The 15315-nt window shown below is 37.3% G+C and overlaps 1 protein-coding gene across 1 annotated transcript in view; it reads left to right on the forward strand.

The window, feature by feature from the left end:
* The window catches only part of LOC118706492, a 73765-nt gene that overhangs the window by 14601 nt on the left and 43849 nt on the right, over positions 1 to 15315 (forward strand). Inside the window, exons 5-6 of the mRNA XM_036415843.2 lie at positions 11338 to 11497; positions 13680 to 13763. Coding sequence (XP_036271736.1) covers positions 11338 to 11497; positions 13680 to 13763 — 244 coding nt within the window. The remainder of the gene's footprint in view (positions 1 to 11337; positions 11498 to 13679; positions 13764 to 15315) is intronic.

Genomic DNA, 15315 nt, shown 5'->3' on the forward strand with positions numbered 1-15315 from the left:
GAAATCAATTTAAAAAAAAAAAAGTATTTTTTAAAAAAGAGTAAGTGACACAAAAATATTCCTTTGGGCCTTAGCAGTCCCTTAGGAAAGGCAGATAGTATGCTTTGGCTGGTGTGTTCAGTGGTTAGAGCAGTGGCCAGGGCAGATGGTGAATAAAATTTAACCAAACTCAGAGACAAAACACATGTTACAACTTGAATATTTACCAGAAGATATATGTAAAAGTTTGGGGTTAGTGCTTTGAACTCTAGTGTAATCATGAATTTTAAACCAACCTAAAGGAAACTATAATTGAAAATCAGATGAAGACAAGGCTTATTATAAGCAAAATGCCAAAATAATAAAATGAAGTGATTGGACTGTTCTAACAGCTCACTTATTTATCTAGAAAGAGGAAAATATGCAAAGTGTATTAGGTAAAGTACTCTAAACTTTATTGTAAGAGTCTGAAGTTTACATTTGCAACTAGGGATTGCCCAAAATCTTTTGAGGTTTATATTTTTATAGTGTTCCCTAATGTAAACCCTACCATCTTAATTAGAATACAAAGAAAGCAAAACAACAGTATAAAAAAACTTATCTTTTCCTGCTTCCCCTTTCTTTCAGCTTATGGACATATGATTTAGATAGCTCTTCATGTCATTTGAGGTGATGTTAATATGTTGTGGGGGGAAGCTTGGACACGGGCCATCTATTTTGCTGGTATAGATATTGGCAAAGACCACATGATTTTTTGTTGGGATATGGTGGCCCAATTTCCTGACTGTATGGTCCTGGGGTCTGCCCAGCATCTTCACCGGGTTTTCCTGGCAATTTGGCCTAGAAACTATTTAAATAACCTTTCTGAAGATTCTATAAGCTATCTAATACCTGTAGTAAATCCTTTCTTTCTCAAACCAATCAGAATGGATTCTGTTGTCCCATAACCATGATTATCTCATAACCATGTTTAATACAAGATTCATCATGTATATAATTCTTTCTTGGAAAAAGTTAACTGATGTAGTAATAACATGCAGTCTCATTTTAAAAATCATTATCCTATATAATAAAGATTTAATATGCAAATGGTCGTTATGTAATGACTGACCACATAACGACCAGACCATGGATCAGCAGGAGGGTGGGGCAGCAAACTACAAGTGGGCAGTGGAGAGCTTCAGGAAGGGGCAGGAAAGCAAGCTATGAAGAGGCAAGTGGTGGGGAGGGACTAAAGAGAGGGGAGCAGCAGGCAGAGAGCTACAGAAGGGCGGCAGCAGGCTACTGGTGCATGGATTCGTGTGCAGGGCTACTTGTTATTTATAAGTTTTAATGGATAATTATTTGTCATAAACAACAGTTCACTCATTGAAGATTGATAGTATTACTATTCAGATTTATCCTTTTCCATGAAGAATAAAAAACAAAAATGAATCAGTATATCTATAGTAATTAATAATGTTCATGGGCTCTTCTTAGATTTCAATATACAATATACATACATAGCTATGCCTGAATGTCATGGCATTAAATCTTTTTCTGTTCTTAATAAAAATACTCCAATTTCTGCATTTGTTAGGTTGGAGCAGTTGTATCTATGGGCTTAAAAAAAATCTTAAGGAAAATAATTTTAATCAAACTATAAATATTCGCAAGAGCTTTGAGTGCTCCGGAAGTATAAAATTAAATGTTTAAGCAGGAGAAGCCTATTCAGCACTGGCATGCCTTCACATCATTCAAATAGGCTATTGCAGAACCATCCTGGAGCTGCAATTTAATACTAGAGTACAGGCCCATGTGAATATTTTATAGCTTATTGTATGGGTGATATTCTTAAATTTTAATGCTCCCGAAGAAATGGGGAGCCCTGGAATCCTGTGTCAATGAGTTATAGAGGAGGCTGCTGATCCAATTAGCATAATGGGCATCTGGCAGCCAAGGGATGCACTTGAAAAGCTGGCTGCGAATGGTGGCCCTCAGCCACTTTCACAATAGAGAGGAGAGAAAACGGATTGTGGAATCATCCTGTTCTTTCTGTGAAGCGTTAAATCTGACTGTCTTGAATACCAGACTCTTTTCCCATTATAATGCCTGTCATCCATCTCTTCCCTTTGTAAGTCCTCCATTCCCCATGCTTCCCCTCTCTCTCTTTTCCATCACATCCTTATGATTGGCTCCATTCTCTGATGCTCTGGTATTCTTATTGACTATGCTCCTATTCTTAATTCATAGAAACCAACTACTATCTTGAAGATACTTCTATGATGCAGCAGTTACTTCAGCAATTTTTTTAAATATATTTTATTGATTTTTTTTGCCCCCCTCCCTCCCACACATCCCCTCCCTCCCCAGAGTTTTGTGTCCATTGGTTGTACTTATATGCATATATAAAAGTCCTTCTGTTGATCTATTATCTCCCCCAGATCTTCCTCCCCTCCCCGCTGTAATTTGACAGTCTACTTGTTGATATACTGTCTCTATATCTATCTTTTGGTTCATCAGTTTATAATGCTCTTTATTATCCACAAATGAGTGAGGTCATGTGGTGTTTCTCTTTCATTGATTGGCTTATTTCACTCAGCAAGATGCTCTCCAATTCCATCCAGGTTGCTGCAAATGATGAGAATTCCTTCTTTTTTATGGCAGCATAGTATTCCATTGTGTAGATGTACCAAAGTTTTTTGATCCAATCATCTGCTGACGGGCACCTAGGCTGTTTCCAAATTCTGGCTATTGTAGATTGTGCTGCTATGAACATAGGGGTGCATATATCCTTTCTGATTGGTGTTTCTAGTTTCTTGGGATATATTCCTAGAAGTGAGATTACTGGGTCAAATGGGAGTTCCATTTTCAGTTTCTTGAGGAAACTCCACACTGTTCTCCACAGTGGTTGCACCAGTCTGCATTCCCACCAGCAGTGCATGAGGGTTCCTTTTTCTCCGCAACCTCGCCAACACTTGTCTGTTGATTTGTTGATGTTGGCCATTCTGACAGGTGTGAGATGGTACCGCATTGTTGTTTTGATTTGCATCTCTCGGATAATTAGTGACTTTGAACATGTTTTCATGTGCCTTTTGGCCTTCCTTCTGTCTTCTTTTGAAAATGTTCTATTTAGGTCCATTGCCCATTTTTTAATTGGATTATTTATCTTCCTTTTATTTAGTTGTATAAGCTGTTTGTAGATGTTGGAGATTAAACCTTTATCAGTAGTATCATTTGCAAATATGTTCTCCCACACTGTGGGCTTTCTTGTTGTTTTGTTGATGGTTTCTTTTGCTGTAAAAAAGCTTTTTATTTTGATGTAGTCCCATTTGTTTATTTTCTCTTTAGCTTCCATTGCCCTAGGGGTAGTATCAGTGAAGAAGTTCTTTTGGCATACGTCTGAGATTTTGCTGCCTGTGGATGCTTCTAGTATTTTTATGGTTTCCCGTCTGATGTTTAAGTCCTGTATCCAATTTGAGTTTATTTTTGTGAATGGTGTAAGTTGGTGATCTAGTTTCATTCTTTTGCATGTGTCTGTCCAATTTTCCCAACACCATTTATTGAAGAAACTGTCTTGACTCCATTGTATATTCGTGCCTCCTTTGTCAAATATTAGTTGAGCATAGTGATTTGGGTTGATATCTGGGTTCTCGATTCGATTCCATTGATCTATATGTCTGTTCTTGTGCCAGTACCAGGCTGTTTTGAGAACAGTGGCTTTGTAATACAGTTTGAAGTCTGGTATTGAGATCCCTCCTACTTTACTCTTCTTTCTCAGGATTGCTGTGGCTATTCGGGGTCTTTTATTGTTCCAAATGAACTTTTGGAGAGTTCTTTCTAGGTTGGTGAAATATGTCATTGGTATTTTAATGGGGAGTGCATTGAACCTATAGATTGCTTTAGGAAGTATGGACATTTTGATGATGTTGATCCTACCAATCCATGAACATGGTATGTTCTTCCATCTCCTTACATCTTCCTCTATCTCTTTTTTCAGTGTCGTGTAGTTTTCCGCATATAGGTCCTTTACTTCCTAAGTTAAATTTATTCCTAGGTATCTTATTTTTTTTGGTGCGATGGTAAATGGAATTGCTTTTTTAGTCTCTGTTTCTGCAGTTTCTCTGTTGGTGTATAGAAAAGCCATGGATTTCTTGGCATTAATTTTGTATCCTGCTACATTGCCAAATTCATTTATTAAGTCAATTAGTTTTTTAATGGAGTCTTTTGGGTTTTTTATGTACAATATCATGTCATCTGCAAATAAGGATAACTTTACTTCTTCTTTTCCAATTTGGATGCCTTTTATTTCCTCCTCTTATCTAATTGCAATGGCTAGTAATTCCAGTACTATGTCAAACAGGAGTGGCGAGAGTGGACATCCCTGTCTTGTTCCTGTTCTTAGAGGGAATGGTTTTAGTTTTTGCCCATTGAGTATAATGTTGGCTGTGGGTTTATCATATATAGCTTTTATTATGTTGAGGTATGATCCTTGTACTCCCACCTTGTTAAGAGTTTTTTTCAGAAAATGGTGTTGGATTTTATCGAATGCTTTTTCTGCATCAATTGATATGACTATATGATTTTTATCTTTCAATTTGTTTATGTGATGTATCACATTTATTGATTTGCGGATATTGTACCATCCTTGCATTCCTGGAATAAATCCTACTTGGTCGTAGTGTATGATCTTTGTGATGTTCTTCTGGAGTTGATTTGCTAGAATTTTGTTGAGGATTTTGGCATCTATGTTCATGAGGGATATTGGCCTGTAATTCTCTTTCATTGAGTTATCTTTATCTGGTTTTGGTATTAGGGTGATGCTGGCTTCATAGAAGGAATTTGGAAGTGTTCCTTCCTCTTGGATTTTTTGGAATAGTCTGAGGAGGATAGTTTTTAGTTCTTCCTTGAATGTTTGGTAAAACTCTCCTGTGAAGCCATCTGGCCCTGGGCTTTTGTTTGCTGGAAGCTTTTTGATGACTGTTTCAATTTCTTCCCAAGTCACTGGTTTATTGAGATTTTTAGATTCTTCCTGATTGAGTTTTGGAAGATTATATTTTTCTAGGAATATGTCCATTTCCTCCAGGTTGTTCAGTTTGTTGGAGTAGAGTTGTTCATAGTATTTTGTAACAATCCGTTGTATTTCGGTGGGGTCTGTTGTTATTTCACCTCTTTCATTTCTGATTTTGTTTATTTGGGTCCTCTCTCTATGTTTCTTGGTTAGTCTGGCTAGAGGTCCATCTATCTTGTTTATCCTTTCAAAGAACCAGCTCTTGGTTTTGTTGATCTTATGTATTGTTTCTTTGGTCTCTATGTCGTTTATCTGTGCTCTGATTTTTTTTATTTCCTTCCTTCTACTTACACTGGGCTTTTCTTGTTGCTCTTTTTCTAACTCTTTGAGTTGTAGAGTTAGATCATTTGTTACACTTTTTTCTAGTTTTTTGCAATAGGCTTGTAAGGATATGAACTTCCCTCTCAAAACTGTTTTTGCTGTGTCCCATAGATTTTGGATTGTTGTGTTTTCATTGTCATTTGTTTCCAGGATGTTTTTAATTTCTTCCTTGATTTCTCTGGTAACCCAGTCCTTGTTTAATAGTATGCTGTTTAGTCTCCATGTGTTTGATTTCTTTGGATTATTTTTATTATAGTTAATTTCCATTTTTATGCCATTATGGTCTGAGAAGATGCTTGATATGATTTCTATCTTCTTGAATTTGAAGAGACTTTGCCTATGTCCCAAAATGTGGTCTATCTTTGAGAATGTCCCATGTGCATTTGAGAAGAATGTATATTCTGTGGCTTTGGGGTGGAATGTTCTGAAGATGTCAATTAATTCCATCTGGTCTAGTGAGTCATTTAGGATTGATATTTCTTTGCTGATTTTTTGTTTAGATGATTTGTCGAAGGGTGACAGTGGGGTATTAAAATCTCCTACTATGATTGTATTGCTGTTAATCTCTCCCTTAATGTCCTCCAGCAGTTTTTTTTATGTATTTGGGTGCTCCCGTATTGGGTGCATATATATTTACCAGGGTTATTTCTTCTTGTTTGATTGCTCCCTTTAGTATTATGAAGTGGCCTTCATTGTCTCTTATTATGTCCTTCACTCTGAGATCTAATTTGTCAGATATAAGTATTGCTACCCCAGCTTTCTTTTCATTTCCATTTGCCTGGAAAACCTTTTTCCATCCCTTCACCCTCAGTCTGTGTGCATCTCTTTTTCTGAGGTGGGTTTCTTGTAGACAACAGATACATGGGTCTTGTTTTCTTATCCAATCTGTTACCCTATGTCTTTTGATTGGAGCATTTAAACCATTTACATTTAATGTTATTAATGACAGGTACTCATTTGATGCCATTTTTATTCTATACCCCTGTGTTCCTTCTTCACTTCCTATTTCTTTATTTTTACAGTAGACCCTTTAGCATTTCTTGCATTGCTGGTTTGGTGGAGATAAATTCCTTTAGTCTTTTTTTGTCTGTGAAGCTCCTGATTTCCCCTTCAATTTTGATTGATAGTCTTGCTGGGTACAGTATTCTTGGATTCAGACCCTTTCTTTGCATGACTTTGTATATTTCATCCTATTCCCTTCTGGCCTGATAAGTTTCTGTTGAGAAATCAGTTGTTAGTCTGATGGGGGTTCCTTTATATGTAACTTTCTGTCTCTCTCTGGCTGCTTTTAAGATTCTAACTTTGTCATTGGTGTTTGCCAATTTAATTATAATATGTCTTGGCGTAGGTCTTCTGGGATCCATTTTGCTTGGGACTCTGCGAGCATCTTGGATTTGTGTGGGTTTTTTCTTCTCTATCTCAGGAAAATTTTCTGTCATTATTTCTTGAAATACGTTTTCCATATCTACCTCAGTTTTCTTTCCTTCCGGAACCCCTATTATTTGAATATTGTTTTGTTTTGCATTGTCCCAAAGCTCCCGTAGGCTCTCCTCCTGCTTTTTAATTTTTTTTTCCTAGAAGCTGCTCTAATTGGGTATTTTTTTCCATCTTGTCTTCTAGCTCACTGATGCGATCCTCTGCTTCTTCTAGTCTGCTCTTGATGCTTTCTATTGAGTTCTTCATAGTAGCGATGTCATTTTTCATTTCATCTTGAGTCATCTTCATTTCCTCTTGGGTTTTTTTCATTTCCTCTTGGGTCTTACTCATATTGTCAAATTTGTCTTCCATTCTTTTTAGCCATCTTAAGATCGTTACTCTGAATTCTTGCTCTGGTAGGTTGCTTACCTCTATGTCGTTTACTTCCTTTTCTGGTGAAGACTGCTTTTTTTTCATATGTGGGCTGTTTTTTGGTCTCCCCATGATCTAGGATGTCTGGTTGTGTAGTTCTCTCTCTCCTGCTTTGATTTAAAGGCACAAAATACAGCACAACCAGGTACAACACACAAGGCACTGAATAGAAATGTGTTTGCGCTATTAATAACCACCAATAAGGGTGACTAGAACCCAGCTAACAAAAACATACAATCAAACAAAAAGCATAGGCAAATCAATCTTATAAAAGAAAAGCATACAACTTCAGTAAAGTTAACATTCAACATACAACTTCAAAGAGTTAGAGAGAAAGACTATTTTTTTTTTTGTTTTTTGTTTTTGTTTTTAGGACAACTGCGAGGGAGGTGTGAATGGGTTTGGGGCAGGTAGTTGGAAATTAGATATATACAAGTAGGGTGAAATTTTAGGAGGGGGTAGACAGAAGGAATGGGGGAAATCTAGAGCAGGAAAGGGTTAAGATAAACAGGGTATCAAAGGAAAAGATTGGAAAGAGGGTGAAGGCATAAAGGTAGGGTTGAGATAGAATAAAGCGTTAGAGAAAGAAGGATAAAGACTGTAGAATAGTAATCCTGAAATTAAAATATATATATATATATAATCAAGTGAAATAAAAATAATAAAAATAAACAAAAGAAAATAAGCTGAAAAAGGTAAATTAGTAGTAGTAATAATGTTGATTACATATACAATGTAATAATTATCAAGATAAAATCAAGTGAGGAAAAAGAAAAAAAATAGTTTCTTGAGTAAACGTTGCAAATAATGAAAACAAAAATTTAAAAAAATAATAATAATAAAATTTAAAAAATTTAATTAAAATTTGCAGTAATGAAGGTCATTCGCTTCCTCTATTGTTATGATCCAGTCCTGATTTTTAGGCAGGTTTTGCTTTGTTTTTATTACACTAGAGTCAATTTGTGAATTAGCCTCTGGGGGCAGTGTTTCTAGGTTGAGAGCCTCTCCAGCTTTTTTTTTTTTTTTTTTTTTTTTTTTGTCCTCTCTGAAGCTGGAACTATGGAGGGGGGGAGGGGGCAGGTCCGAGCAACTGGAATCTCCCTCAACTCTCCGATATCCCTCCGAGCCGGATCCAAATGTGTTGCTCTTTAGATATCTCCCCTGTTAGGAGCCCCGTCCTCTTTCAAGGGTGACAACAGCCCAACAGCGGGGGGCTTCTACTTGTAATCACCGCCCTTGTCCTCCAGCTTCTGCGAGTGCGCTCTGTGCGCGCAGGCTTTTTGTTTTCGCCGCGAGCATTCTCCACCCTCTCCCCGCGAAATCTGACCTTTTCGCTGAGCAGTGGGGCAATCCTATGAGGGCAGGTGTTTGCGCTGCCTGGGATCCGCGTTCTGGGGGTCACAGATGCTTGGTGGTCGCTGCGGCTGTGGATATTCAGGCCTCTGACACGATCCTATCTTCCTCTCAAAATGGCGAGGTTTCCCTGTCCAAGCCGGTAGGGAGCTCCTGGCAGGGACACAGCTCTCGTGGGTGCTTCCCTGTGAGGGGCACCTCTGTCAGCAGCCCCCCAGCAGTTTCTACTGGTGTTCACTGTCTCCCAGCTTGCCGATAAACACTCACAGCACAAGACCCTCAGTTGCTCTCTCTTTCTGCTTCGGGAGAGGGCTCAGAATCCGCCCATCTATTCTTCCGCCATCTTACCTCCTCCTACTTCAGCAATTTTTAATGATGTTGTAATTCTTCAGAGTAAAAGAAATGGTTTTGAAAATTTGGTATCTATGAACATAAATAGTGGAAAATCAGGAGTCGTCACATTTTAATCTGTGATTCTCTTCCCAAAGGCAGGAAAGATAGTAATGTTAAATTTCCTTTTTACATATTCTTCCTTTGGAACTGGAATTATAATTCTTTAAGTTAACTGAAGAACCTTATTTTAAAATTCTATTCATTTTCATTAATAAGCCCAGTGTCCTGAGATGCAATCTGTGAGGAGCCTTTTGTGCTCATATACATCTTGCTGAATGTGCCCAAATCTCAAGGCTTTGGCTGGTCTTCCCTCCTCCACCCCCTCCTCCCACTGCCTCCACCCCTGCCACTCCTCAGGATTGTTCATGCCACTGGGAATCCTGAGACACTAACACATTATACTGTACCTGGTCTCCTTCCAGACAGACAGCTCACTTACTGCTTATTGTAAAAGCAGTGGATGCCCTAAGCTCTGGCTCTTCCCTTGTGGCTTACCCCACTGCATAAGCAGACTCCCCTGGGCCACCCTATTGCTCCGTGGGACTTCGGGACTGGTGCAACCATGCTGAGATTACCGTTATACTTTTGCAATTTAACACTAGAGTACAGGCTCCTGTGAATATTTAATGGTTTATTGTATGGGTGATATTCTTAAATTTTAATGCTTCAGAAGCAATGGGTAGCCCTGGAATCCTTGTCCAATGAATTACAGAGGAGGCTGGTGATCCAATTAGTATAATGGGCATCTGGCACCCAACTGATTCACTTGATATTCCTGTTATACTTTTTGAGTCTCTGACTCAAGAGTTTCATGTCTTCTCTTATAAGAACTTCCATGGAACTGTGGAAGACTTGGTTATTACTTTGAATAGTTATTTTGGGGGGAGCTGTGCTGCTTCTAATTCTCCTTCACATTGTCAAACTTCTTAAAACAGGGCAAAATCCCAATACTTTATTTATAAATATCTTCCCTTTGAATAATTTAAATATATTTCATATTTTCTTCTAAAACATTATTATGAAGTATGTGGTAGGTACAGATTCATTCCCATTTTATAGGTAAAGAATTGGAAGTATAATAGAAGGTAAGCAATTTTCTTAAAATCATTTAATTGATTCATACCATGTCAAGTGCTGGAGTTCAGGCCTCCTCACTGATAACACAGGGATGGGAGTATCTTTAATACATAACACTGTCATCTTTCTCACTACCGTTCTCTTTAATGACTCCTGCCTAATTTGGAATATAGATATTATAACTCTTATTCTTCTAGGAAGAAAGAATTCTGGGTAGTAATTAAATGAAACTCTAAAGTTATCCAGACTTCCTAATATTTCATGGAACATGCCCAGTTCCAGTCTTCACAAAATTACTCGTGTAAGTAAAAGAAAGTAAATAATGCTTGTTCTTGGTCTCAAATACAATGTTTCTCAAAGCGTGGTTCTTATCAAAATAATCTGGAGATCCTTTTAAGAAGACAGATGCCTAGGCTCCACTCCAGATCTACCAAACCAGAATTTCCAGGGTATAAAGGAATCTTGATCTTTTTATCAAATGCCCGAAGTGATTTTTTTTTAATGTTCATTAAAGTTTATTATGCATTACTACCAGGGATGGTTGTTTCTATAAACTTGGAGTGGGAAAACTCCTGTCCTCTGGCTCAATATCTACAAACAGGGAAAAGGAGCAGATTTACAAAACTTTTCCTGAGTATAATACAGCACATCCTCAAATAACCTTGTTTTGTTCAATGTCATTTGTTATAATGGTGCTGAGATGCCATAGGAACTTAACTCTTGTTTATGTCAATTAGCCTATGGTAAAGGTGGGTTTTTTTTATAAATCATTTTGCCACAGTTCCAAGAACCTTTTGAAGGCGTTATATTTATGTAAGAAAATAAAATGGTAAAATGAATTTTTTAAAAAGCGAGGACTTAAGTATTTTTAAAAAGTCTTGATCAAAGAAACACTAATCAATACCAAATTTGTCTCCCAGAAAACCAAAAACCTTGCCTCACATCAGGAATTCAGCAGAAGTGTTTTAAAAATGCCTCTGTTTTGCGAAAACAGGGTTCATCTAAGGAACTCATTTGTATGGAGACCTTCTGTTCTGTGATTGTGCAACACCTCCCTCTGCCTCTTCCTGATCCACTCCATATGTATTCATTGAAGACGTAGTTTATGGGCCAAGTGCCATTCTCGGCACCGCTGCCATGGCAGTGAACAGGTTGGCTCCCATCCTTGCCTCAAGGTCTATACCAGAAGAAGATAATTGCTTCTGAACAAAAATAAAAATTCTTTACAGGTGAAGATGACAGCATTTTGTTTGCCAATGATGACTTCAAACTTGCCATTTTGCAGGAGAAATGTGTTTAATATTCTTTCTCTCCAGATTTGAAGCTGGAAGTATGCTTCTAAGACAAGGACATGTACCACTTGAATGCTACCTGATTCTTGCTGGACAGTTAAAGGTCATGTCAAGTAATACAAGCATGAACAGAAATACCAACTCTGACATTTTAAGTGAGTTTGAAGAAGGTGACTTCATAGGGGTAAATACTGTCTTAATTTCTCAGTCTCTTACCATTTTTATTTAAAAAAATTTAAGTTATGTGTCATTGTACTAAAATAACATTATCCTCAAGTATGAAATATTTCAGTAATAGAAATGCTTAAAGAATGCATATTTTTTATAACAGTGTAGAGCTGACATGTAGCCTGATATGTAGTTTGCCAACATTCAGGACCTGCAAGATTTATAAGTGATTGCTATATGAATGATTGCCCATTAAATGAATGAGTTACAAACCCTATAGCTTTGGAGGCTGGTATTTTTTAAAAAGTGTACCGAAAGAGTTACTGATTCAAGGAGATATTTTTAATTCTTTAAAGGAAGTCTGTTTTTGTAAAATACTTTGTGCAAAAGGGATAAAATTTAGGGCAGAAAGCAGCTTGTGTGTAAGAATACAACTTGCTTCATTTCTTATTTAGTTGAGGACAGATTTGATTTGAAGATCCTCGGATCCAAAACTACCTAAGTGTGGAGGTCTTGGAGGTGAGAACAGTTGCTGGCGTTTATTTTGAAAATGTCAGCTGAGGTCTAATATGGTTTTGAAAACCATGATGAAGAGTTTGGACTTAATTCTATAGGTAATAGAGTTCGTTGAAATGTTTTAAGTCAGAGGGAGATGAGTCAGGTTAACATTTAGACAAGTGAATAATGTGATGAATCATCTACTGAATGTTAACATAGGTGGGCTATGTTAGTAGGGATAGGACAACATGGAAATGGAGCCAGTGGGAAATTGATGAGCAGACTCTGAAGCAAGGCACTGGCTATGGGAATACCAAATAGGAGATGGATTCAATATATTTTATTGATAACAAATCCAATGAGAAGTCAAAGGACAAAGAAGTATTCCTAATGATTTTTAATGAAAAGCAAACCTTTCTCCACGGCCTTCCCTCTGTTAATTATGTACCCTCTCTGGTGGGTCAAATATGTCTTGATAGATTGAGCCTTGGTTAAGATGTTGGCTGGCCTGTGACTGGCTGAGTGTTCTAGTGCTGGAGGCACTCTGGAAGCACTTTTACTTAGAGCCTTTGGCCCTTTGTACATCAAGATCTTCCCCAGGATCAGCACCTTAATGTTGGATGGAGCTTCAGAGGTCAGCTAAACAAACTCTTTCACTCTACCTTTGTGGATGGAGAACCAGAGCAGTTAGCTGAATTGCTCCTCTTGAGACAGCTAGTTGGTGGCAGAAATGAAGGAGAATCCTGAATCAGTGCTCTGTTTACTCTGCCATGCTGCCTGAACTGTGAGCAGATCAAATGGAGCCACTGATGTTTGTTTATTTTTTAACTAAAAGGAAGAAATTTGGAGGTCATCTGAACTGGTATTTCTCAACCAAAATCTGTATAGGGTTCTCTGGGGAAGCAGAACCAATAGGAAATATACAGATATATGTAAGAGGAGATATATTGTAGGAATTAGAGGCAGAGAAGTCCCACAACCTGCTGTCTGCAAGCTAGAGAAACAGGGAAGCCATAGATATAATTCAGTCCAAGTCCAAAGGCCCAAGAACCAGGAGTGCCTATTTCCAAGGGTTGCATAAGATGGATGTCCCATCGCAAGCAAAGAGAGATGTTAAAGTCATGTTATCCTCCTTCAATAAGATAATCTCACCTTGATTCTTTATTACTACACCTTTTTCAATATTATAATCACTAAAATTTGTTATAATTTTGTATTTGGTTATACTCACACCATACCCCTCATTGAGCCTCATGGTTTTAGGTCAGCATCCACTCCAAGTTTGCCATCTGTAGGACAAAGCACCCTTTTCTCTTAAGTAATAAATGGTGAGTGGAGTTAACATACAGCATTTTGTGTGTTTGCAGATTATGCTGTTGTTTTAATATAGCAAGTATTCCAGAATAAAGACTTGTTCAGCCCTGCATTCTGTTTTTATAAAATAGCCCTTACATTTAATGCTGCTGGGACTGATAGATTATGTGAAAGTAAGATCAGGACAGTCCTTATTTATCAATTCCAATTGCTTTTTATTGCTCAAGATTTATTTTTTTAATTATTTGCTTAAAATGATACATACTTATAATCCCAGTGAGAGTTGGATGCATACTTATAATTCCAATGGTACCAGAATTTCATTGTAATAATAACATCAGAGCTGAAATAATTCCTGAAGAAATCCATTTGTTTCTATTTTTCAGGAAACCTGCCTTTTAACTAATGCAAATCGGCCTGCTTCATTTTTTTGTAAAACAGATGTAAAGGTTCTTGTAATAAGTAAAGAAGTAAGTATCTGATAATATTTAGTAAAATTAATATTTTAAGGAAACCTTTCTGGGGAGCCCAGATACATTTTAAAGCCAAAAATATTTTTTAAATATGTTTTTATTGATTTTAGAAAGAGAGGAAGGGAGAAAGATAGAGAGAAACATCACGGAAAGAGAAAAGCATCAATCAGCTGCCTCCTACTGCGAATTGAGCCCACAACCCAGGCATGTGCCTTGACCAGGAATTGATCTGGTTACCTCTTGGTTCATGGGTGGATGCTCAACCACTGAGCAACACCGGCAGGGCTCAAAGACAAAAATATTTACAATGAGAATAAACACTAAGGAAAATAAGTGTCTCTATTTATTTATTTTATTTATTTTTAATTTAACAAATCTTTATTGTTCAGATTATTACAATTGTTCCTCCATAGCTCCCCTCCACCAGGTTCCTACCCCACCTTCTGCCCTTCCCCTTCCCCACTGTCCTCACCCATAGGTGTACGATTTTTGTTCAGTCTCTTCCCGCACCTCCCACTCTCCTTTTCCCTGAGAATTGTCAGTCCACTCCCTTTCTATACCCCTGATTCTATTATATTCACCAATTAATACTGTTCATCACATTTTTTATTCCCTTGGTTTTTACAATAGATTCACTTGTTGATAGTTACGTATTTGTTGTCCTGATTTTTATCTTTTTTTGTCCTTTTTTTTTTTTTAAAGATTACCTCTCAGCATTTCATAGAATTCTGGTTTGGTGGTGATGAACTCCTTTTCCTTTTTTTTTTTTTTTTTTTTTTTTTAATTTGTGAAGCTCTTTATCTGGCCTTCAATTCTGAATGATAGCTTTGCTGGGTAGAGTAATCTTGGTTGTAGGTTCTTGCTATTCATCACTTTGAATATTTCTTGCCATTCCCGTCTGGCCTGCATGGTTTCGGTTGAGAAATCAGCTGACAATCATATGGGTGCTTCTTTATAGGTAACTAACTGCTTTTCTCTTGCTGCATTTAATATTCTCTCTTTGTCTTTTGCTCTTGGAATTTTAATTATGATGTGTCTTGGTGTGGTCCTCTTTGGATTCCTTTTCTTTGGGATTCTGTGTGTTTCCTGGACTTGTAAGTCTATTTCTTTCACTAGGTGGGGGAAGTTTTCTGTCACTATTTCTTCAAATAGGTTTTCAGTATCTTGCTCTCTCTCTTCTTCTGGCACCCGCATAATTCTGATGTTGGTTCGCTTGAACTTGTCCCAGAGGCTTCTCATATTATCTTCAACTTTTTGTATTCTATTTGCTTTTTGCTTTTCCAGAGGATTGTTTTTTGCTTCTTGGTATTCCAAATCTTTGACTTGATTCTTGCGATCTTCTAGTCTGCTTTTAGGTCTCTGTATAATATTTTTTATTTCAGTCAGTGTATGCTTAATTTTTAGTTGATCCCTTTTCATATCCTCAAGGGTCTCTTTTAATTTATTGGCTTTTTCTAGGAAATTCTTGAAAAACCTTATAACTGTGGTTTTGAACTCTATATCCAGCCTTTTGCTTTCATCCATTTTCTTCAATTGAGGCCTGCCTCTT

This window comes from Pipistrellus kuhlii, unplaced genomic scaffold, assembly GCF_014108245.1.
Source record: "Pipistrellus kuhlii isolate mPipKuh1 unplaced genomic scaffold, mPipKuh1.p scaffold_m20_p_1, whole genome shotgun sequence".
NCBI classification, from domain to species: Eukaryota; Metazoa; Chordata; class Mammalia; order Chiroptera; family Vespertilionidae; genus Pipistrellus; species Pipistrellus kuhlii.